The 24,336-nt window shown below is 34.1% G+C and overlaps 2 protein-coding genes across 3 annotated transcripts in view; both read right to left on the bottom strand.

Annotated features, from left to right (window-relative positions):
* The window catches only part of LOC113523192 (E3 ubiquitin-protein ligase CBL), a 97,663-nt gene extending 80,614 nt beyond the window's left edge, over positions 1–17,049 (bottom strand). The window contains exon 1 of one of the 2 annotated variants that reach the window (XM_052891935.1): positions 16,260–17,049. In XM_052891935.1, coding sequence (XP_052747895.1) covers positions 16,260–16,801 — 542 coding nt within the window. In that variant the 5' untranslated portion in view covers positions 16,802–17,049. The remainder of the gene's footprint in view (positions 1–16,259) is intronic. The other variant, XM_052891936.1, reaches the window with a different exon arrangement.
* Positions 17,050–17,921: 872 nt separating this feature from the next.
* Positions 17,922–23,626, bottom strand: LOC113523250 (uncharacterized). The gene is made up of 3 exons (XM_052891938.1): positions 23,496–23,626; positions 21,627–22,528; positions 17,922–18,049 (listed from the first exon to the last, which is right to left on the bottom strand). Exons 2-3 carry the CDS (start codon positions 22,526–22,528, stop codon positions 17,950–17,952), a joined length of 1,002 nt encoding a protein of 333 aa, XP_052747898.1. The 5' UTR covers positions 23,496–23,626; the 3' UTR covers positions 17,922–17,949.
* Positions 23,627–24,336: the final 710 nt, after the last annotated feature.

Below are 24,336 nucleotides of genomic sequence, written 5' to 3'. Positions count from 1 at the left end.
ATAGGTACATGCACCTTCCATATACGTAGCTTTAATGATTCTACCACCTGTCAACCCGTTCTCGACTTCTTTCAACGGAAATTGCTAACGGACAAATTCAGTTCCTCGTATCGTTAAGTTCAGAATATATTATAGAAACCCAGCATATAGAAGTATCCGTTATACTTCGTATACCAACCATTACCTACCTCTCATCTGTAGTCGCATAATAATGCCATGATCCAATAATATATATTCTTTATTGCACTAAAGCCACCGTCAGCTTGTTTGCCACTCTAAGTAGTATAAAAAAAACCATCAGTAACAATAACAAATTAGTATCTAACAAAGTAAGCAAAGGCTAAATTATCTCTAAAAAAGATTTCTTCAAATAAACCTAAAACAGTGGCATAGGATGTTTTTGTTTAAGAAGTGAAAACATAATGGTCTGCGATACTGTATAATCTGGTAGGGTACCGGTGAGGAGTGATAAGAGGATGAAGTCAAGTTGACGAATTGTAATGAATTCACCAGGATAGGCTCCAGATGTGAACGTAATGTCGACTGCAAGAAATGGGGCCGTTAGATCCCATTACCACCAATTCTCTTCCCCTGGATCGAAGTAATCACTTTTTAAAAGCGGATAAGGGGGGGGGGGGGGTAGCGAATAATCGCTCTCGTTATCGCCGTCGGGGTTTCGGTAAGATGTGAAATAGTATCCATGGCTTGAGGATGGCGAGTTAAAAAAACCATGGTGTTCTATCTCAAAGACAGAAAACCATGTCTATATTATCAAGCATGACACAATCCTTTGCTTTAACCCTTTCCACTCCAATGTCGAGTATCACTCGACATTGATTTTGTACCATACCAAAAGGGATTATAAAGATTAGAATTAATTATAATATAATATCCTGTAATTTTACTCATAAAATAAACTTTATCATATAAGAAAAAATCAACTTTATTTACAAAATACGAAAAAACCCCTAAAAGTTAAAAAAACGCAATTTGAGTGTGGAGCTGGTGGAAGAAAAAATAAGGCTTGGAGTGGAAAGGGTTAATCAAATTTGATTGAATTGAATATGAAAATCAAAGAACTGCATTTATTAATTGATCAATCGGTTAATGAATAATGTATGAAGTAATTTACTTACATACTTGTAATATTTATTGCAAACTAGTTTTCTGTCCGTTATTTTGAAGTGTGAATTTCAGAAAAAAAAGAAAAATTAATGATATACATCCCATTTTGACGTCATGTCAAGACATAATATATATATATATAACAGTTTTTACGTGATGCCAGAACATACATATATGTAGAAAATTAGACAGGGTTTTTAAAAATGATTATCTTGGCTTTTACTAAAACACCTTATATCTTTTTTTATTAAATAATTCCCATGTACATACACTGTCTAGTTACAATAATATTTATATAACAATTAGTAAGATAACACTAGTACAAAGTTTATATCTATCAAGAGACGTACAAAAATCAAATCCAAAATTGACATAGCATATACACGAACTCACCCAATAATCTGATTTAGCTAAATCACTATTGCAAATTAGCTAATTTCGACTAACAACATTTGTATGTAAATGTAACGTGGTTGTAATTTACAGAAGCAACTAACTGTAAGTAGTTAATTAACGTTACTTACACATTAGCGATCTTTCGCGGTTGATAAAGCGTACACACCTATGCTATTGGGCAATACATTTTATATTACAATAAGTATTATATCTTTAATGTAGGTAATATAAGTATAGTATGTATGTCATTTTTAATTGTTTTTATACACCTTAGAATGGCAAACAATCTGACAACCCACCTGATGGAAAGGGGTTACTGTCGCCTATAGATTTAAGCAGTACTATGGATATAACAGTATACAGTTTTGTCCATGATACCCCCCATGCGTTGCTATTCCTGAGGACTAATGTGTTATTTCTCTGTACCCTATAAATTCACTGCCATATCCCACCCTTCAAACCGAAACCCAGCCATGCAAACACAACAACTTCAAGGTAGAAATACGAATGGAAATTAGTGTTTTAGTTCAATATTGTTTATTACGTTGCAACCTCAATTACATTTTCTGTTATTCCTATCTACGGTTGACTGTTAGATAACGCTATATGGTGTTAAGTCCGCCATTTACACTTTCTAGGTGTATTAAAGTTTAAAAAAATAAAAACTATCTTTTTTCACGCCATTTCGTGCGTGTGGATTTCAGAAGCAGTAAAACCAATTAAATGGACCGCTCTAAATATCACAACAAGATAAAACACCAGATTTTAATTCAAACCTTAAGAAACACAACTATGAAAATGCATCCAATATGGTGTAGTAGTATTTGCGTGACGCCGGAATACCAGTATAGAAATACAGACAGGAATACAAACATACTTACTTCTTTCATTAAGACCCTTCATATCAATTTTTCTTAAATATATTCCAACTACAGCCATTTTTAGTTACAACTTTATTATATTAGTAAGAAGTAAGATTATGTATCTTTAAGCAACACCCCAAAAAGAAGTTTATTTATTTTTTTAAGTATATATTTACACTTTATTGCACCATTTAAAAACAATAAATATAGTAAATTTTAATGACAAATGATACAAAAGGCGGCCTTATCTCTAAGCAATCTCTTCCAGACAACCTTTGGGTAGAGGTCAAAAATTCGTCTGTATTTTTGTGGTTATGTTACGCGAGTATTTCGCCTATTCTCGACCGAATAAACACTTGTTCAAAAACCTTTTTCTTGGGTACTTTAGTCTTACTGGTTACCTCAGTTTCTGTCGTGAAACAGGTGCACTTGAATGGCTATGTTTCGGATTGAAGGACGGGACATAGCAGTATAACAAAACTATTATACTGCTATGTCCCGTTCTTTAATTTTCTCGTCCTTTAATTGCAGTTTCATTCCGGAACATCTCATGTCCTGAGGAATGGCAACGCATGAAATACCAGTATATTGTGTAAATAGGCCGTCAGACCGTCAGTTTGTGTACCACTGTAAGTAGCTTCGACAGGGTTTACTCCCGTATCGGCCCCTGATTTATTTTGTAACTGCCAAGTAAAATAAAATATGTACTTGTATATATAATTTTTCTACAACATTCCTTTAGTTCTTGTTATTTCATTTACAGGGGGTATCTTTTGACTGTTAGAATAAACCTCACAATGTCCTAAAATTGATTAAGGTGCGATGGGACTTATGTGCTTAAAAGGACATAAGTCCCTAAATAAAATAAAGAAAAAATGAAGTCGGTTAAAAAATAATAAACAAATTCGTAAACAAGCGATTCCACGTTCTAAATTCAAATATTTTCAATATATCTACGACACCTCGGTGTTTGTGTGTTTACGATTGAAGTCACTTTATTGCGAAGCAAAACACGCTTTTCTAGTATGTTCTAGAAACTGTACACCTGCAATGTCGTAGGTGTTATGAGTGATCATGGGCGGCGGTAGTCACTTATCATCAGGTGAGCCGCATGCTCGTTTGCCCCCTGTGTTGTAAAAAAATACCCTATACAATAAAAATCCAGTAGTACATATACATAGGCTATCACACAACGGTACTTTACGTGACCACTCGACTAAGTACTTACATTTAATTCATTGAACGAATCGATTAGATACGGTATCACACTTCCTTTAGCAATACTCGCATTGAGACGGAAATGAGGCTTTTAATATTATAATCTGTAGATACGAGTCGTATATAGTGATAACTGTAGTTTATTAGACTTTTAGCTATTTTTTAATACTTTTAAATGTGCATTGGTATGTCAGTAGGTTTGTCACAATTTTCGCTCGTTCAAAATACTTTGATGTGCGTTATTATTATTAACTAAGGAGTTTTTTTTTTTTTTTATGGGTGAAAATGGCATGGTAACCCCGCCTGCGCTAACGGGATACGCTGGCGGAGCACCAGTGAAGGGTGATAGATGAGAATGATAACAGGCCAGTTAGCCCATCATGATAAATTCATTAGGAATTAACCATGATAGTTTCCAGGGGGAACCGCGAGGAGGTCGACCTGGATGGGTATATTGCTAGTAATGGGATTCTCAGTCTCCATTACTAACAATCCCTTTCCCCCCCATTAACTAAGGAGTTTGTTTATTAGATTTCTTGGCTATTTACATGAAAACGAACAGTATAGATATTACACGTAACTAGACTTGACGAATTTATAGGCTAGCTTGTATAACTGCAGATGTAACTTTACATTTTTACTTCTTTTCCTTTCACCCTGAGGTTGGTACTGCTCCCCTGCCGCCCCTCGACCCCCCTATAAAGACACCTATGGATGTCTTAATATGGTAATCTATCTCTTATTGGTTAACTTTTCATAATATTAGTACAAATTCAAGGTATAGGGATATTTTGAATTTGCGTTGATATATTCACAATCATAAGTATAGGTGAAGAAGAAGGGCCAAATTAAAAGTACCCGTAACCGGCGAGCGTGTATGAAAAGATTGATGAATGGGGAAGAAGCGAAAGAGGTTTGTTTGAATCGAAGCATTTGGCATTCCATTGTTTCTGCCTACCCTAATGGGAGACAGGCGTGACAGATATGTAAGTATATATATATATATATATATATATATATATATATATATATATATATATATATATATATATATATATATATATATATATATATATATATATATATATATATATATATATATATGGACACTTATAGCCCAAATAATTTTGTTTGTGCATCAATATGTCAGTTTATCACACTTCCACCTCTAGTAGTACATTTGGCTGTGCGTTGAGATAATGTTAGTCAGTTAGGTAGTTAGGTTATCAGACTTCTAACCTTAGTATTTTTGGTTGTGCATGTTTATCAGTTTATCATTTTTTTTTTTAACTACTTACTTATTTTTTACAAGTATTTATTTACCTTCACATGTTTATATGTTTATGACAAAAACATGTAACACTTGAACCAGATTTCCTTATCAGAAATAATTAAACCAATAACAATGCAAACTTATTATAATGTTTAGAGCTAATCTCATGTCGGTTTGTTAATGGTGGATAACTGAATTGTATCGTATCCCATCCATGTGAACTAACAGGTGAAATCTAACAATAACCCCATATGTGCTATCGGTATACGCTGACGGGTCACCAATAATAGGTGAGGACGACGAAACAGGTCAGATGACCCATCTTGGCAAACTCGACAAAATTTGAGCATGAGGATTTTTCAAGATGAACCGTGTAGAGGTCGTCCTGATAGGGTGTATTAATAGCTATAGGACTGTTATGATGACACCATTACTAACAATCCCTTTCCCCCAGTAGAGGCACCACCTCTATTGTGGGAAAGGAATTGTTACTCCTGGTTTACAATGACAGATTACCAGTGAGGGATGATATGTGAGAATCAAATCAGGTCAGTTAGATCATAGTGACAAATTTATTAAGCATTAAGCACCTAATAATTTCTCACTAGTACTGTGCCAGCATATACCATTAGCGCAGATGGGCCACCATACCTTTTGCATTCATGAAAATGTTTTCTCTCACGAACACTCAGGTTATGGAATGAGCTCCCTGCCGAGGTTTTCCCAAGAGACTACAGCATGGGGTTCTTCAAAAGGGGGGTAAAGAGATTTCTTCAGAGTCGGCAACGCGCGCGTAATACTTCTGGTATTGCAGGTGTTCATAGGCTACGGTAACCACGTACCATCATGTGGGCCGTATTCTTGTTTGCCACCACAGTTGTATAAAAAATCCATTAAAAAATACACCAGAGTGTGACAATACAACAGTTACCGGAATGAATACCTCTGTCCAATCCGTGTGCTGTGCTTGGATTGCTGTCTTTAGGTTTGAAGAGTGGAATATTGCAACAAAATTACAGAATACAGAGACTCATTACAACAGTAAAGGAGGAAAGGATTATTAGTAATAGAAAGGACTAGAAATGCGGACTACTAATCCCATCCATTTACTGGGTACAGAGGAATAACATCTGAGTCCTTAGGAATGGCAACGCATGGGGGGTATCATGGGCGAAACAGTATACTCTGTTATGTCCATGGTACTGCTCATGTCTATAGGCGACGGTTACCACTTTCCATCAGGTGGGCCGTCAGCTTGTTTGCCATTCTAAGTTGTATAAAAAAAAAAAAAAAGTTGTATAAAAATTACTACCTTATCAGGTCGACCTCCACGTGTTCCCCTCTAGAAATCATCGTGTTAAGTTCCAAGTGTATTCATCACGATGGGCTAACTGACCTGCCTTTTCATTTTCACCTATCATTATATATACGCAGTGATTACTGGTGCCCCACCAGCGTATACCGTTAGCGCAGGCGGGGTTACCATTCCATTATCATCCATTTAAAAAACACACACAACAGTCCTCACAAGGATAGCAACACATGGAGAGTATTCTATAATACCATAGTGCTGTTCATCTCTATAGGCGACGGTAACACTACCCATCAAATGAGCATCGTGCCTGTTTACCTTTTATATTCAGCTTGTTTGCCATTCTCAATATCATAACATCATTCCTTGAAATATACATTAGTAATAAAAATATAATGATGTTAAAAATATTATATGTTTACACGATATCTACACATGCAGGCAAACCCGTATCGACTTATAGTACATACAAACATGATAGCACGACTCGTAATATGTACAGAGATAACGTAATATCAATATGTTATCGGTATGTACGAGTGTGTGATAAAACAGTCTGCTCATTCATAAAGTGCTATTCAAGTTTGGTAAGCGATGATTTGTGAATGGAAATGAGCGAAATTCGACAGAATAACAAGCAACAAACTTCACAGCTTAAAAGTCGCTTTACGATCCATTTCTATATGAAATAATTATACTATATTTTAATGTAATAACTAAGAAGGCTCGACTAGTTTTAAGACTATTCGGGACCCTTAATGTTGAGCGGTTGTAACACGACTATACTAGTACGGTAACATTACCCTTTCAGCACAAAATGCCTAGTTAGCTGTGCACCAAAGGGAGATTCTACACAAAAGTCGTATCTTTCTGTCTGTTCCTCTGTCTCTATTGTTATTTTACCGTAAATAAGCTGTACTTGCGTGGCGATTTGAAGGGTTACACAACATAGTCCACGGAAATAGCAACAATATATCTATTTACCAGGTTACCATTTACCAGGGTCGTCGGCCAGCTTGTTTGAAATTCTTGCATAAAAACGATTATAAATTTTTACATATCTAATAGTAAAATTAGTAAAATAGCAGGCTAATAAAACGAACTACAACTAACCCTATAAAAGACATCCACCTTATTTCTACACAAGCGAGAGAGGGATTGCTAGTAAAGGGGTAAAATGCCCATTGCTAGCAATATACAGTCAGGTCTACCTCTACGCGGAAACCATCGTGGTTAATTCGTCACGATGGGCCAATTGACCTGCTTTCACCCTCACCTATCATCCTTCACTGGTGCCCCGCTCGTGTAAACCGACAGATAGCACGGGCGGGGTTTTTTTTAATTGATGACAATGGAATACTAACCCCGCCCGCGCTAACAGTATACGCCGACGGGGCACCAGTGAGAGATGATAGGTGAAGGTGAAAGCGAGTTAGTTAGTCCATCATGATAATTAGACCTGGAATTCAGGACGATGGTTTCTAGGGGAAACCACGTGGGGGTTGGTCTGGTTTAGTATATTGCTAACAATGGAGGTATTAGTCTCCATTACTAACAATCCCTTCCCCCCACGGACGTCATAGTTCCACTTATATGTATTAATAAAAAAAATCCACAAAAACATTGTTTTATGGACCGTAACATGTGACACAACTTGGCAACTACCATTTGAACTTTGCAAGAAGATACATTGTGATCTTGATACATTATCCGGTACATATTTTGCACGGTAAACGACCCAATCAATGTAATACAGGTAGACCATCAATCTTTATGCCGAGAATCCAATCCTACTTAGGCGTCAACAATCTCTTTACAAGTGAAATACGAGCCTTGGCTCTTTAAATTAGCCAGTTTAATTAATAATTGTAATTAATGAAAACGAAACAAATTGTAAAAAAAATATTAAAATAATATACAACCGCATTCAGAAGCTCCTACTTTTTTGATGTCAGTTGAAAACGACACAATGCTATTTTTAAATCTTACTTTATTTTTTTACGGATTATATCACGATAATCACCATCATTTCGGCCATTATCCGTCCACTGCTGGACATAAGCCTCCCCCATAGACTGCTATAAGGAACGGTCCTGAGCCACCTGCATCCACTGATTCCCTACAATGCATTTAAGATTATCACTCCACCTAGTCAGGGGTAGTCCTGCACTGCATTTGCTTGTACGGGGTCGCCACTCAAGAACCTTTCTTCTTCATACTATACATATAACGAAAATTTGTAAGAATTCACTACGTTTGTCGTTTCCGACAATTGTTCCGACTTCATCCGGGAGTATTCTTAAGCGTCTCGTCTCACATGCTCCCAGAAGATTTCCGGATGACGTCGACAAATAGTCGGTAACGTGTAAGAGACTTCATAAAGCAGAAGTCTAGGAAGTTGTTTAAAAATATTAACAATGTTTTAATAACTTTTATAATACTTCTCTTTACTAATAAGCTATAAAAGTGAGTTTGTTACTTTATAGCGTCTTAAAGACTTAACCGATCATTATGAAATTTGGTATGCACGTACTATATGAGAAGGATATAGGTTACTTTTTATCCCGGTTAGTAAACATATTCAAGCCACGCAAACGAGGTCGCGGGAAACTAGTTCCTAATATATGTATGAACTCCAAATTTAACTTGAAAGCAGTACTTAGTGTAAAATCGACCGTAACGGACACACGGCTCAGTCGAACATATAACCTACTTTTTTGAAGTCGGTTAAAAAGATATTCATTTATTACATTACTAAACAGGGGGAGAAGGGATTGTTAGTACTGGGGACTAGCAACCCCACTGCTAGCAATATTCCCTATAGAGTGGGTTTACGCATGCGGTTCCACTTGAAAACCATCGTAATTAATTCCTAGTGACTTCATCACGATGAGCTAACTGACCTGCCTTTTAATCCTCACCTATCATCCCTTATTGGTGTCCCGTCAGCGTTAACCATTAGGCAAGATTTTTTTTAATAGGTGGAAATAGAATGGTAACCCCGCCTGCGCTATCGGTACACCTCGGCGTGGCACCAGTGAGGGATAATTAAAAATGAAAGAGCAGGCTTACATGACTGGGTATTTTGCTAGCAATGGGACTGGTAGTCCGCATTACTAACAACCCCCCCCCCACCCCCAGTATAATAGAATTAGATATCACTTCTATTGCTCTATTCAAAGTGTAAGGATAAACTGATGCTTAGAATAGATACTCTGTAATCTAGGATTGAATATATTTGTATATTACTCATATTTCTGTGGTTTGCACTTGACATTGATAAAGGGTTTACATACATACATATGCTCACGACTACAATACCTGATAGGGTAGTCAAAGGTATTTTTTTAAACAACTTAGAAGGGTAAACAAGCTGACGGCCCACCTGATGAAAAGTGGTAACCATCGTTTATAGTATAGACATGAACAGTACCATGGGGATATCAAAGTATACTGTTTCACCCATAATACCCTTCGTGCGTTGCCATTCCTGAGGACTAAGGTGTTATGCTTCAGTACCGTGTAAATTTACTGCCGTATCTCACCCTTCAAACCGAAACACAACTGCCTCACGGTAAAATACGAATGGGACAGGTGCCCAAGCAAACAACTTTTATACAAAGTCTCCCTCTAATTTGTAGTTGTTTTATATTTTCTGAGGTACTCTGGGAGGTACCCCTAGATGTTCGCTGGATAGTTCCTTACAAAGGATATACTAACAAAATAACTCGAGTACCAGGTGATTGATAATCGTGTGTCACTTATTATTTGTTGATTGTTTACCGTTGTGATGACAACACGCTTACATTATGTGGAGCACTAGAGTCACATTGGATTCCAGTGCTTGGTACATATAAGAATGGAAGGACTTATCTTTGTCACTCGAAAAATTCGGTTCCTTTTCTTTTCACGGTACGCAATATCTTCACCAATTCTGTATATATTTATTCCCACGTTTATATTATATTAGAGTTTGTAACGAAATAAAATCCTTCTTGTCATATCCACATATATTAGAACATTTGACACGTAATTCCGCGTTCTAAATTTAAAACTTTAAATCTATGAATCATCCCGTCGCCATCATTCCACCGTTATATTAAATATAAAATAAGAATAGCAATAGTGCGAATTTACCATTCAATATTAATATAAAATTCTTTATTCAGAATATCAGGACTCGCACTATTTTATAATGTTTGTAATTTTTATTTTATATCCTAAAATGTCGGTGTAATAGTCTTACTTAAATAAACAAAATAAATATTTTTACGACATTGTGACGATTAAAATATTTATTTTTTACCAAACTAAATCTAATTATACTATTACAATATTACTTCTAGTTTCAAAATCTCTGTTTTCTGAAACATTTTCAATTAATTGTAAGCTATCAATTTCTATTATTTTCTTGTTTGTATTTGCAACTACGTGTTAATCAAACAACCAGAGACAATCAATCTTATTACCAAGTATAAAGTGATGTAAAGATTTTTTTGACCTATCGGTATGTATGTCATTTAGAATCCTCAAATGCATATATGGGATGTGCATTTTAAAATATTTAGTTAAGATATTTAAAAAAAAAAAAACGATTGTCCTATCTATGTACAGACAGCTAAAACTACTAAGTCTAAAAGCTGAAATTTAGACCATAGGTTTATTTTATATCTGCTAAAGGATTTTAAAAAATTCCAACTTGGGAGAAACACGGCACTATGCTTATAAAGTTGTAGGCAATATCTAGTTAAGATATAAGAACTTCATTCTCGACAAGAGTACAATTGTATGACAATATAAATAACACGAAACTGGTTTGTGTAATTAGAGAGATGATTCTCCGAGATAGGGAAGGAACAATCCCGTAAAAGTGTGTACAAAAACCGGTTTAATAGAGATTAGGGTTGGAGCTAGAGGCGAGGTGGTAAACTCAACAAACGGTTAGTGTAATTATATAAATGTGTATTCCTTTTACTTAGACATCTTACACTTAGTTGGAATGGAAATTTGCAATCTTTAACGCTCAACACAAATCCTTACCAATACTATAAATCTAGAAGCGAGTTTGTCTGTCATTTATTATGATTCAATTTAGGAATATTTAAAACAAAGGAGAGTATACATTTTACGTCGACTAATCCGACGTATATAGGTCACGCGAAAGGTGTCGCAGGTATAAACTATTAAATCTTTGTTCACTCTAGCTAGAACTAAAAACGAATTTCCGAAATAAATGTTGATGAAAATTAGTGACATATAAAATAGCATATAAGCCTGCTTTACCAAGCATTATTTAGGTAAACGTGTAACATGGTTGCTAAAAAAATAAATCTTCAAAATATATTGGAAGTCTCTTTCGCTGGAAATCTAGAAAAAAGTATACTTAGATAAATAGTCGGATATGTTTCACGGTGGAGTAGTTGATATATAATATCAATATTTATACATTTTAGTTATAATATCTAGAAATTGGCCCAAAAACAGGCTGTATACCGCGGCTTTGCTCACGAGAATCATTATATAAAATATCCTAGAAGCTAACTTATGATATAATTTACGTATGTGCGAAATTTCATTCAAATCCTATCAGTTGTTCAGATTCTTTTTCATCAATCGATCAAATCGAAAATTTAAATTTTTGAATTCAAATTATTAATACGAATAACGGGATCGGTTATCCAATAAAGCTATCGAAATAAATAACCCAATCGAAATTAATATAAATATCCGGCTGCTATGGATCATACTGAAATGGGTGATGACCTTTCCGTCATCAGGAACCCATATATTGGGTTATGATATCGAAGCAGTACTGATATTACCCGTGCTCATTCCATGGTGAGAAATAAAACCGTCCTTGAACCTGTAGTGATGTCGTCGCAAAATAATTTGCGACACATCAGCCAATCCTAGACAGTTATTTATAAAATTGTTACAAAATCAATGATACAGATTCCACGTGGGTATATTTAAATGCTCCACAGCTGAAACTTATTTGGGCCCGTTCTATTTAGGCCGCCATTTTTATTAACGTCCTTTATAAGTCACAGTTATTTCTGTCCAATTTCCGCGAGGGTCATATAAATTGATTTCGCAGTGAGATGAATCCAAGGGACGGTCTATACAAATGACTGGACGGTAGGTACATTCGGACTCATTCGCATAAATGACCGTCTATGCCGTGTGGTCCTGGCACAGAATAGGCCACCGCTTTTTTCCTGTGGATGTCGTAAGAGGCGACTAAGGGAATGGGAACTTAATGATAGGGGGATGGGCAGCAGTGCCCCTCTTAAAACATCTCTAAAAGTCTAATTGCGTATGCCAAATTGCTTGTCAAGAGTGACAGCTAGTGGCAAAGCTCTCCTTATGGGGATAGCTTATGTTCAGCAGTGGAAAGTTAACGGCTGAAATGATGACGATGATAGTGTCTATCTAGAAATGCTTCGATACGTTTTTAACTTTAATGTTCCGCAAAAAAAAAGTGAGTACATCCGATACTTCGTAGTTAATTCGTGGATACTCTACAACGACTTGTTTCATATGTAATCTATTTTTTATTCATAAATAAAATTGTAACTAGTCGAAGTCTGTCCGTGGGAGGTAATAATGAAAAATTTATATGAAGTGAGTTAATACAACCAACAGTCACTGACCGGGATAAAAAGTAGCCTCTATCCTTCTCTATCCCATATAATACATATATATAAAACTTCATAGTAATTGATTAAGCCATTACGTCACATTCACATTTAAAATATTAGCAAGGATGGAAATATCATTATGTTTATATTGTTTTGTATTTTTTTATGCAATATAGAATGGCTAACAAGCCCACCTGATGGTAAGTGGTAACAGTTGCCTAGAAATATTATAATCATCAACGATTTGAGTGTTCATTGGTTCGTTTGGTCTCATTATTACAGTCCCCTACTCTATTTACAGAAGGGTATTTATTAATGGGGGATAATGGAATGGTATCTCTGTCTGTACTGTCAGTGGTGGGATACCAATTAGTAGTCAGTGAGGATAAAAACAGATCAATTAGTCCATCATGACGAGTTCAAGAATTTGCCACAATGGTTTCCATACGGAACTTTGTACAGGTCGACTTGACAAAGTATATTGTTAGTAATGGAGCTCTTAGACCCCATTATCAATCAACAATACCTTTCCCCCCATTAATAGAAAGGTTTGCATTGATTATTATTGAAGATTTTACAATAGCATCAATCATTCAGAGCACATTGTTTATTTGTATGTTAATTGTGCATAGATTATCACAAGATATATAATTATGCATGCACGCCATATGGGGACAACAATGGCATTACTTATTTATATTGAAGTTGTTACCTGGCGCAACAATCACTATTAAGTAGGTACCTTTTGAAGGTACTTTAAAAAAGTTCTACATTCAACTGTTTTTTTTTTTTACATAAATATGCAAAAAAAAATTAGTTTATAGTGTTATTTCACAGATAAAATAATTATTTACTTTTCTTTTTTTAACAGTATTCAAATCTTCGACAATTGTATGGTTGTAACGGAGTTAATTTTTTTATAATTAAAAGGAAATAATTCAAGATTATAATACCATATAGGTACATATTCATTCATTCATCAATAATAAAGAATAATTATTATTTATGTGAAGGTCATTGACATGTTAGAGCAATAATAATATTAAAACAAACAATTATAAATTACGGATAATTAAAAGGTATTGAATAATGTATATACTAGCATAATTATGCTATTTGTCTGTTTTTCTAAGACCAGACCAGAAATAGCAAATACATAGCAAACAACAACAATTGGCAATTATCATTTGCTTTTCCCATGAGAAAAATCTGATTCTTCTTAATAAGGAAGTGTAAGAAAGACATGGGAATTTAAAGTTGCATTGTCTCAATTGATTTAGTATTTATGATAGGAAGAGAGATTTTTTTTTAAATGGATAATAATAGGATTGTAACCCCACCTGCACTATTGCTAGTGGAGTTGGGTTTATCATAGGTTAGTGCTCAATATGGGAAAATAGGAGAGGATGATGTAAGTTAGCCATACATCAGAAATTTATGAAAATTTAACCATTGAGGGGACAGTCAGTAATAGAGTCTGGTAAATATTTTACTGAACTAGATGTTATCGTGCAGAAGTCCATATCACTGGTTACTTCACTGCCATCAGTATGTGTGTGATTGCCAACACTTGAAATCTGACCACCACTATTAGTATCAAAACACAATCTTTTATGTTAGCCATCTCACTATCCTATCATCATACTAGCCTTATATTAATTTTATCATATTTAAAGGAATAAAATGTAATTACAAATAAAATGAGAGTCAAAATGTTTTAGCAAATATGTAAGTAGTTATATAACAATTATTAAATGTTATATTTAGTAACAAATAGCTTTAGGCAAACCTGTATACATTTGTGATGTAAATTTTCCTTACATAGTATTTATTTATATATGTTTTATTAAATACATATGATATCTTAATTAAAAAAAAAATATAACAACAATAGTTAAGTTAAATGTATTATGACAAAGCTAAATATGTGCAACCACAAAACAATAAGCAGTAATATTTGCAGGAAATTACATCTGAATATTAGTGCACTAATGAAATACAACACTGTATTTCAGAAGTTAATAATACAAAAAATGGCATTTTTTACCTTAATAGATAATTATTTCAATCAAACATGATGATAGGTGGGTGAATTTTGTAGTTCATTGTGTAACCTACTATAAAACTAACATAACTGTGTCTACCTACCATAAAAATGGTCCCATTCATGTTTTTAACATGAAGCAGTTGTGTTTGCATGGCTGTGTTTCGGTTTGAAGGGTGGGTGGTGGTATGGTGTGAATTTACAGGGTACAGAGGAATAACACCGGAGACCTCAGGAATGGCGACAGATGGGGGTATCATGGCCTATACTCTGTTATGCCCATGGTACTGCTCATGTCTATAGGCGACAGTTACCACTTTCCATCAGGTGGGCCGTCAGCTTGTTTACCATTTTTTTTATACCACTGAGGTGGCAAACAAGCATACGGCCTACCTGATGGTAAGTGGTTACCGTAGCCTGTGAACACCTGCAATACCAGAGGTATAATGCGTGTGTTGCCAACCCTGAAGAAACATCTTTCTAAGTTGCACAAAAAAATCTATGAAAATTAAAAGCCATATCACAATTGAAAATATGCTGTCAAAATATTGCATTTTTGGTCATATTATGGTAGAATTAAATAAACCATTATTTTCAATTTAGAGGCCTAATTTATGTATAAATGTGTTTTAGCATACTCTAAATTATTTCTTAATATGTAATAAGTCATGTTTTATAAGAATGAGGAATAATGGTCATGACATTGACTGACTCCTGAGTACTATAGGATAATTATCAATACTTGAATACTCATATATGCTTACTAGCATACTTATTATGTTTACTAGCACAAATAAAATAATTTACAATATTGATGTCTTTTTTTATAGTAGAGAAAGAAAGCAGTCTTTTTTACAGATTTGGACCTCATTTTCTACACTGAAGGACATCAATGTGATTGACAGTTCATGGTAAAAATAGGTAAGTTATGACTAATTAGTAATCTTCATAGTAAACTAATATTGACTGTATGTAAACAATTTGATAAGTTCATAACTTTGTAAGTTACTATGCTACTGTTTATCTCAAGAACTCAGCATGGCAGTTGTAACTAGATATTAGAGGAAATTCGAAAATAAGTATATTAAAAAACTTTCTTCACTTATGATAAAGTTGAAATAGACACATGGAGTTTGAAATTAGTTTTTTTTTTTTTTTTATTTTCATTATTCATAAAAAATAATTTGTAACAATAACTTGTCAAGGACATAGATTAAGAATTAAATCTATCTTGTAATGAAAAATATTTTCATAGATGTAATTTTACACCCATTTAATAGATTTATCAATAAGTCAATAAATCTATGAACCTCTAATGCATCCTAGGCATTAAATAATCTAATAACAATTGTCATTACTTAGAATACTATTATAAAACTAGACATACCTGTTACCGAAGTTTGTTCTCCAAAACTCGGCTGCATCACTCTTCGTTATACGGAACTGATCACCCGCAAATGTTCCATTTGGGAACATCGCCTTCAACTCACTCAACATATGACTAAACACAAGACTCAACTTCGTCAGATTACGTCTATAATGAGAGTTCTCGTCAAACATTTTCTCTTTGCCTTCCTTGAACAACTTTATAGCTTGCTTACACTTTCTTATCAAATTATTAATAAATATATTAAAATGTTCATTGTTATTCAACGCCTGCATATTATCCTCATATTTTGAGTATATAACCCGCAATCGCTGATATGTATCCGGCAATATATCGAGAATAAACGGCGGACTGTTTTTCAGATTCATTTTGTGATGTTGACACAGTTTCACAACTTTGTCCATTAATTTCCAAGTTTTATCTAATGTCCTCTTATCCGTCGCGAATTTTGTCGGGCACACCGCATCCGAGAATGCACCGTGTAACTTCGAAAATATCGAAGATATGTTTTTCTGTTGTGATTTGTGACGGGGGGCCGCCATGTTGTCGGTGAGATGACATACAAAAAATAACAATTTTTAACAGGACACTGACCTCAAAATGCACTTATCACTTAATTATTAGGTATTCTAACGTGTGGTTTCTCATTATCACATAAACACACCACATTTACAAAATAATTGTAATAACACTAAGCCACGATCGTTCACTATCACATCAGCAACGCGTATGACAAGTTGACAATTGCATTGAATGACAGGGTACAGAGGAGGCGAGCGAGGCGAGGAATGGTGAATGAAATTGAGATACGGATTGGTGGCTGTGTTGCTATAAAATACGTACTTTAATTACCATTGTGTGGCAATACAATTATTATTACTTATCCGGCACTAACAAACTAGTTGTATATATACATACAAAATAGAAATATATACAAACGTTAATATTTTAGAAATTGTTTTATTTAAAATATTTATTTGAGTCTTGTTATTTTATACTACCAAACTAAACGATAACAGTTTAATTTTATTAAAGTAATAAGTTTTATAATAAATAGTATGTTAATTGCTAACAGTATCCCACTAGCAATATATCATTACGTAGCGCAAGTTATCGTATTACTAATCTATAAATGAACCAAAATCTTTAATAGTATAAAAAATATTGCTAATTACTTCATATAATTAAATTATCAATTCTTTCATATCGTTTTAATAGTATATAGGCATATATTTATAAGATACGTAAAATTAAATACATGTAATTTACTTTAGTTTTTCCGGTTTTATGGGTAATTATTTAAATATTGCAATATTACACTAACGTTTCGTTGTCTCATTATCATTGTTCATTCTGGGTATATAAAAAAAAAACAAAGAAACGATGTCTGAACTATTAACTAATTTTATAAATTCCATTATTAAATATAAATAAAAAAAATGTTATGCTATAACAGATAATTTCGAAAGATTATTATTCAAATTAATTCTAAATATGCGCCATCTGTTAGCGTACTTACATTTATTTAAAAGGAAATTATCTGTACATTTACATATAATGTCAACAGATGGCATTAATTTTCAAAAATAAATAATTCATTGTTATATTACTAGAGGGCACTATCTATATATTTGCATTTACTTTTATAAAAAATAAATTAAGTCAAACATAAATAAAATTTAATAATAAATCAATCTTCATCTTCTTCTTCTTCGTTTGCATCAGTACTAGTTGCAGTCAGTCTTTTCGGCTTACGTCTTTTCATATATGGTTGTTTTTGTCGACTCAATCTAAAAGAATGAAATGTTTACTATGTATTAGCAAAACCAATCAAAAAACCAATTAAACCTAAGTGGATAATGATTTCACCACTATTTGGAGCATTTATTGTCCACTGCTGAATAATTCTATATATTTAATTATAACGGTTCTGTCGTCAGCCTTTTCCATCCAATAGGTGCATTCATCATCACCATTTCAGCCCTTAACTGTCTACTGCTGAGCATAAGCCTTCCCCATAAAGGGAGGTTTGCCGGTAGTTGCCACACTTGACAGGTGGGTTGGCAACCGCAAATATTTTTTTAGAGATATTTTAAGAGGGGCGCTGCTGTCCATTCCTCTACCATTAAATCCCTTTAATATCCTTTTATGACACCCATAGGAAAGAAAGGGGTGGCCTATTCTATGCCGGGACCACACAAGCGAAGATACCTACTGATACATAACAATCTGCAATGCATTGGTGTTTGTAGCTCCATCTAGTGAGCGTTTCCCGTACATTGCATTTACTTCCCAAATATTGCGATTTTTTTATAATTTAAAATAGTATTTATAATTATTATAATACTGTGCTTTGATATGACATATATTACATATTATTTGGTATATAATGGATCCACTATCACTACAGCTTGTTTATCTATCTTATTCTTTATTTTATTTTGATAGCGTCGCGGATTAGTGTACAATCACTACTTACAAATTTAGGTCATGAATTCAAATCCACTTAAAATTCTGCTGAATCTCCGATGGTGAGAAATGTCGTTAACAGTATGCAATATCTAAGATACAGTGGTAAGCTTGTTTGCCATGTCGTATTTCAGTATGTTTCATGAAATGTGACTATGTTGAGCATTACATTCACCAAAACTGTACATGCTGAACAATTAGGTATCGTGAGTGTAAAATCTGCTACCGATGGTGTTGAATGAAACAACAAAAATACAGTACGAATGAAAGTATTTTATTATTAATTCTCTCTAAGGGCAGGTCATAAAATTACAGGCAAACCTTAATAGCGATTTTTTCATTGTCAACAGCGTCATCTAGTATCTGTTTTTAAACTAAATTTTTGATATAAAACCTGACGGCTTTTATGAATAAATGTCCGATGTAGAGCAAAATCTTAAATATAAAATCACTTATATATGGGAGTTTTTATATTTAACTATGGCACGACAAGGTACAACACAGCAAGATTTATAACAAACTTCGAAAAAGGAGGAAGTTGCTTGCCAATTCAGTTGAATTTTTTTAATATTTCTTATTACACGACTCCGTCCGGAAAACAAGGGGGGAAAGGGATTGTTAGCAATGGTGTTTGACAGCCCCATTGCTAGCAATATACCCTATTAGGTCGACCTCCACGTGGATCACCCTGGAAATCATCGTGAACAATTCTTGTTGAATTCGTCACGATGGGCCAACCGACCTGCTTCATCCTCACCTATCATCCTTCACTGGTGCCCCGCCGGTGTACACCAATAGCGCAGGCGGGGTTACCATTCCATTATCATCCATTAAAAAAAAATAGGAAAACAAAATGTATGCAGTTGTATGAAGGCTGTGTAATCATGAATAATGTATGTCCAGGTAATGTCACGATATTCAACAGCAAATTATAAACGTCTTAAAATGTTATGCTTTCCTGTTCTGATAATATAATATAATATAGGAAATATTAAGTAAGCGAGGAAATCGCTTACTTATATAATACACTAGAGAGAAACTTTGTACAAAAGTCGTTTGCTTGGGCACCTCTGCCCCATTAGTGTTTCTACTGTAAAGCAGTTGTGTTTGCATGGTTGTGTTTCGGTTTGAAGGGTGGGATATGGCGTGAATTTACAGGGTACAGAGGAATAACACCGGAGACCTCAGGAATGGCAACGGACGGGGGTTTCTTTGCATTTGATTTATTTCAATTACATAGATCAGATGCAAATCTATTTGCGAGAATGTGTTATATATATGTATATAAAAACAGCAACTGACTAATCAAAGTACAGCAGAAATTGGCGTGAATTTACTGGGTACAGAGGACACACCTGAGTGCTCAGGAATGGCAACGCATGGGGGGTATCATGGGCGAAACAGTTTACTCTGTTATGTCCATGGTACTGCTCATGTCTATAGGCGACGGTTACCACTTTCCATCAGGTAAGTTGCATAAAAAAATACAATTAACATATAACTAAACGATGTCTAAATATTGCTATTAGAGGTCTTAATTAAAGCAATAGAAGTCAAAATATATTTTTTTTTATAAATTTTGAATGTTCGTTTGTCTGTATGTTTGTTCCGGAATTACGCAAAAACTATTGGACCAAATTGAATGTGCTTTTCACAGTTTTGCTCTTGAATGGCCGACTTAAAATTTGTTATATGTATTGTCCTGGTACGATATCTATTTCATTGGTTCTCATACTTCTAAAATTTACGCGTATAAAGATGTGGACAAAAAGCTAGTGAGCATAAAAGTGGCCATTAATTTTAGATGTCACTTAATCCTGTATGTATGGCCGGATATTTGTTACTCTTTCACGCTTTAACAGTTGAACGAACTTGAATAAAATTTTGTACGCCATTAAGTTATATCCTTACTTAATATATAATAACATAGAATACTTTATATACTGGTTTATATTTTACTGAACTGGTCGTTATTTTACGGAAGTCCATATTACTGATTCATCATCATCATCATTTATCTGTTCATCAGCCTTTTACTGTTCACTGCTGAACATAAGCCCTCCTCTAAAGGGATTTTGCCCTCCTCTAAAGTTATCACGCTTGGCAGGCGGATTGGCAACTGCAGTCAGGCGGAGGGGAGGGATTGTTAATAATGGAGATTAAGGGCCCCTTTGTTAGCAATATACCCAAACAGGTCGACCCCAACGTGATCCCCACTGTAAACCATTGCGCTGAATTCCAAGTATATTCATCACGATGAGCTCACTGACCTGTCTTTTCATCTTCACCTATCATCACTCACTGGTGCCCCGTCAGTGTATACCGATAGCGTAGGCGGGGTTACTATTTCATCATCACCCATTAAAAAAAACCGCAGTCAGGCTTTTGTGATGTTTTAAGAGAGATGCTGCTGCCCATCCCTCAATTTCTCTTAGTCGGCTTTGATGACACCCACGGGAAAGGAAGGGGTGGCCTATTCTATGCTGGGACCACACGGCCATTACTTAAATTGTTATATTAAATATTACTGATTATTTGATGAGAAACAAAATTAATAAAATGGCAGTCGAAGATTGATTATTAATATGGAAAGTTGTGCTAGTTATGGTAGTAATATTGGTGGTCAATCTGCAAGTGTTGACAATTACACACATACTAATGGTAGCAGAATTAAACAAAATCATTCTAGTACAATAATCAATATACTGATTCCCGTGAGAAGAGTTGCAGAATACGACTAGTATCATAAGTATGAAGTTTGGATATTTATTTGAAGGACATTAAGTACGCAAAATACTTAAATAGATTTATATTAACTCAAATAAGATAAAGCTAAATGAGTAATAAGACAAGGAAAAGGATAGGTGAAGAATACAGAAATAAATAATACAGTCTTACATGGGTACTTCGTTGCATGGGTTTTTCTCATAAATATAATATTTCAAAATCACCCCCTTCACACCTATCAATATATTATCGGCTGAATCCATAGCGAAACTGTTAACACCTGTTACATTGAAATTACGCAAAAGTCTCGCCGTTTCATTCTCAACATCTATTTGATAATAATTACTATTTTCATCCATTGCATAAACTGCATCTGATCTGCTTACAAATATATTAATCATTTTATTTGCGTGCAATCCTTTAATCTTTATAGGCACCGTATCTCCACTTTTGAGCACGTACAATATCTCCGTTGCCACGTCGACGAAGAAAATATTATTTTTCATATCAATCGTCAAACCGTGCCCGTTCGATATTGGCGAGAAGGTCTCTAACATCTGTGTCTCATTGTTGATCTTATGGACTCTATTTTGCGGCCATGTCGCTACATACATCGCCGTTCCATCATTCGTCACTGCCACATACATTACATCTTCGCCTAGAGCTGTAAACAGTTCAATAGACCCGTCATCTTTATATTTATAAACACCGTTATCTGTGGCTAAATATACAATGTCATTTAGGTTATCTACAGTAGCCGATTGTCCCAGGCCAGCTACTTTGATTGTTTCAATTTCGCCACTGGTCCTTAGTACTTGCAGGCTCATTTTCATTTCATTGCTTACTAGTGTATAGAACACATTCCCAGTCTTCCAGTGAACCCTCAAGTCTGCCGGGATACCGCTTACGTTAGTCAATTGTTCCATGAAAGCGTACACTCCGTTAAAATTCAATAGTTTCGAACACATAGTGCCTTGGAATTCCTGACGCATCAGGGTCTTTCTCGTCATGACTGGTCCTGCTTCTATCATTAGTATTATAGAAAAGAATGCCAGCAATAATAATTTCGTCATCTGTAACAATTGGATGGACTTTATTATAATTTAATATACGTTATCTAATTTAATCATTAATAAAATTTGTTTGTGGATATTTAAAATAATTCATAAGAACTGTATTATAATAATATTATAGATGTAAAATAATATAATTTAAGATCCCACAGAGAGCTTGGCGATCTGTTATATACTTTTGACGTAGTTGAAACTTCAGACTTTCACAAGGACTAATATTTTAAAATATAAACCTAAATAGTTGTGTACTGTATTGTATATATGTATATGTATTCTTTGTGAGTGATAATATTTAAGTTTAAAATTTTATTTTTTTATATTATTAAAATCTGGACTTTTTCTATTATTTACTTGGTCAGGGCATTGTTTTCTAAGATCAATAAATATTATAGAATGTTAGAGTTAATTTTACGTAACAACAAAATGGATTTTTTGTTTTGTTAATACCTAGAGTCAAACATTTTAAATTTGTTTCTTCAACATATCATTTTACATTTAATTCGTTTTAAAAAAAAATAATACTACTATTACCACACAATATTAATTTATACCTGATGGTATTATCTTTCTCTGAGGAGCAAAAGTTACTTGTTAAGAAATATGTAAGTATTCATATTGATAAAAATCATCAAAAATATACCGTACGCACTACATTTTATAATGAAACTTGCACATACTGGCTTTTTAAGAATTTATTACTTTTAGTTTTTTTTTTTTTTTAATATGAAATATCGATTAACAATTTGCAAGTTTCGTTTTATTTATTAAGTAAACTTGCAAATTTTTATCGAAACTTGAATTCTGAATAATAACAATATCTGTTGGAGAGTTAAACATTAATTAATTTATAACCTAATTCTTATTGAATATTGAAATACACGAATAAATACACTTTTGGCAACCTTGTAATTTATTCTCGGAGAATAAATTAAATTTCTAAAAAAATAATTAATAATAATTTATTTACCTTATTTCAATTAAAATTAAATAACTTTAAAACTATCACTTCTCCATATAAGCGCTTTTGCTTTCCTCACAGCCGGCAGCTACGTACTGACAGATATTTATCAGTTACATTTATATAAATGATAAATATTTACTATGACAACATGTGTTTATATGATTATTTGTCAATATCTTGAATCATTGTTTTCAATAAATAAGATGAGAATTGTTGACGCGAATAATGTTACTGGAATCTGTTACTTATTATGAATATGACTAATTAGTAATTACTAAGAATATATATTGTTAGTAGTCTTTTTTTTTATACAACTTAGAATGGCAAACAAGCTGACGGCCCACCTGATGGAAAGTGGTAACCGTCGCCTATAGACATGAGCAGTACCATGGACATAACAGAGTATACTGTTTCGCCCATGATGCCCCCCATGCGTTGTCGTTCCTGAGGACTCAGGTGTTATTCCTCTGTACCCAGTAAATTCACGCCATATCCCACCCTTCAAACCGAAACACAGCCATGCAAACACAACTGCTTTACAGTTGAAACACGAATGGGACAGAGGTACCTAAGCAATCGACTTTTGTACAGTCTCCCTCTGTCACTAATGTATTCTGATTGTATGTATATATTATCCCTAAAGTTGAGTGGTAGAGAATGCTACTATCATTAAGTCCGCCCTTTGTACTATACTTTTTTGGTCTATAAAGTTATTTAAATAAATAAATGAATAAATTGTATTGAATTAAATATTGTATTGACATTCTTGTAACGTGTACTTGCAGTTATACCCTTTTGTTTTTTATTGTATTTTGTTAATGGAGGGACTGGCTAAAAACCAGCGCTG

Source organism: Galleria mellonella, unplaced genomic scaffold, assembly GCF_026898425.1.
Source record: "Galleria mellonella isolate WM207_F2 unplaced genomic scaffold, CSIRO_AGI_GalMel_v1 utg146, whole genome shotgun sequence".
NCBI lineage: Eukaryota > Metazoa > Arthropoda > Insecta > Lepidoptera > Pyralidae > Galleria > Galleria mellonella.
Note: the sequence above shows the minus strand (reverse complement) of the source record. Positions and strands in the feature narration are given on the sequence as shown.

Bases quoted from the DNA above. Each gene is read 5' to 3' on its own strand.
- LOC113523250 (XM_052891938.1), bottom strand. From the start codon at position 22,528: ATGACGAAATTATTATTGCTGGCATTCTTTTCTATAATACTAATGATA. The intron at 18,050-21,626 runs GTAAGACTGTAT...TCATTCTTTTAG, and splicing joins CCATGCAACGAAGTACCCAT to ATTGAGTCGACAAAAACAAC.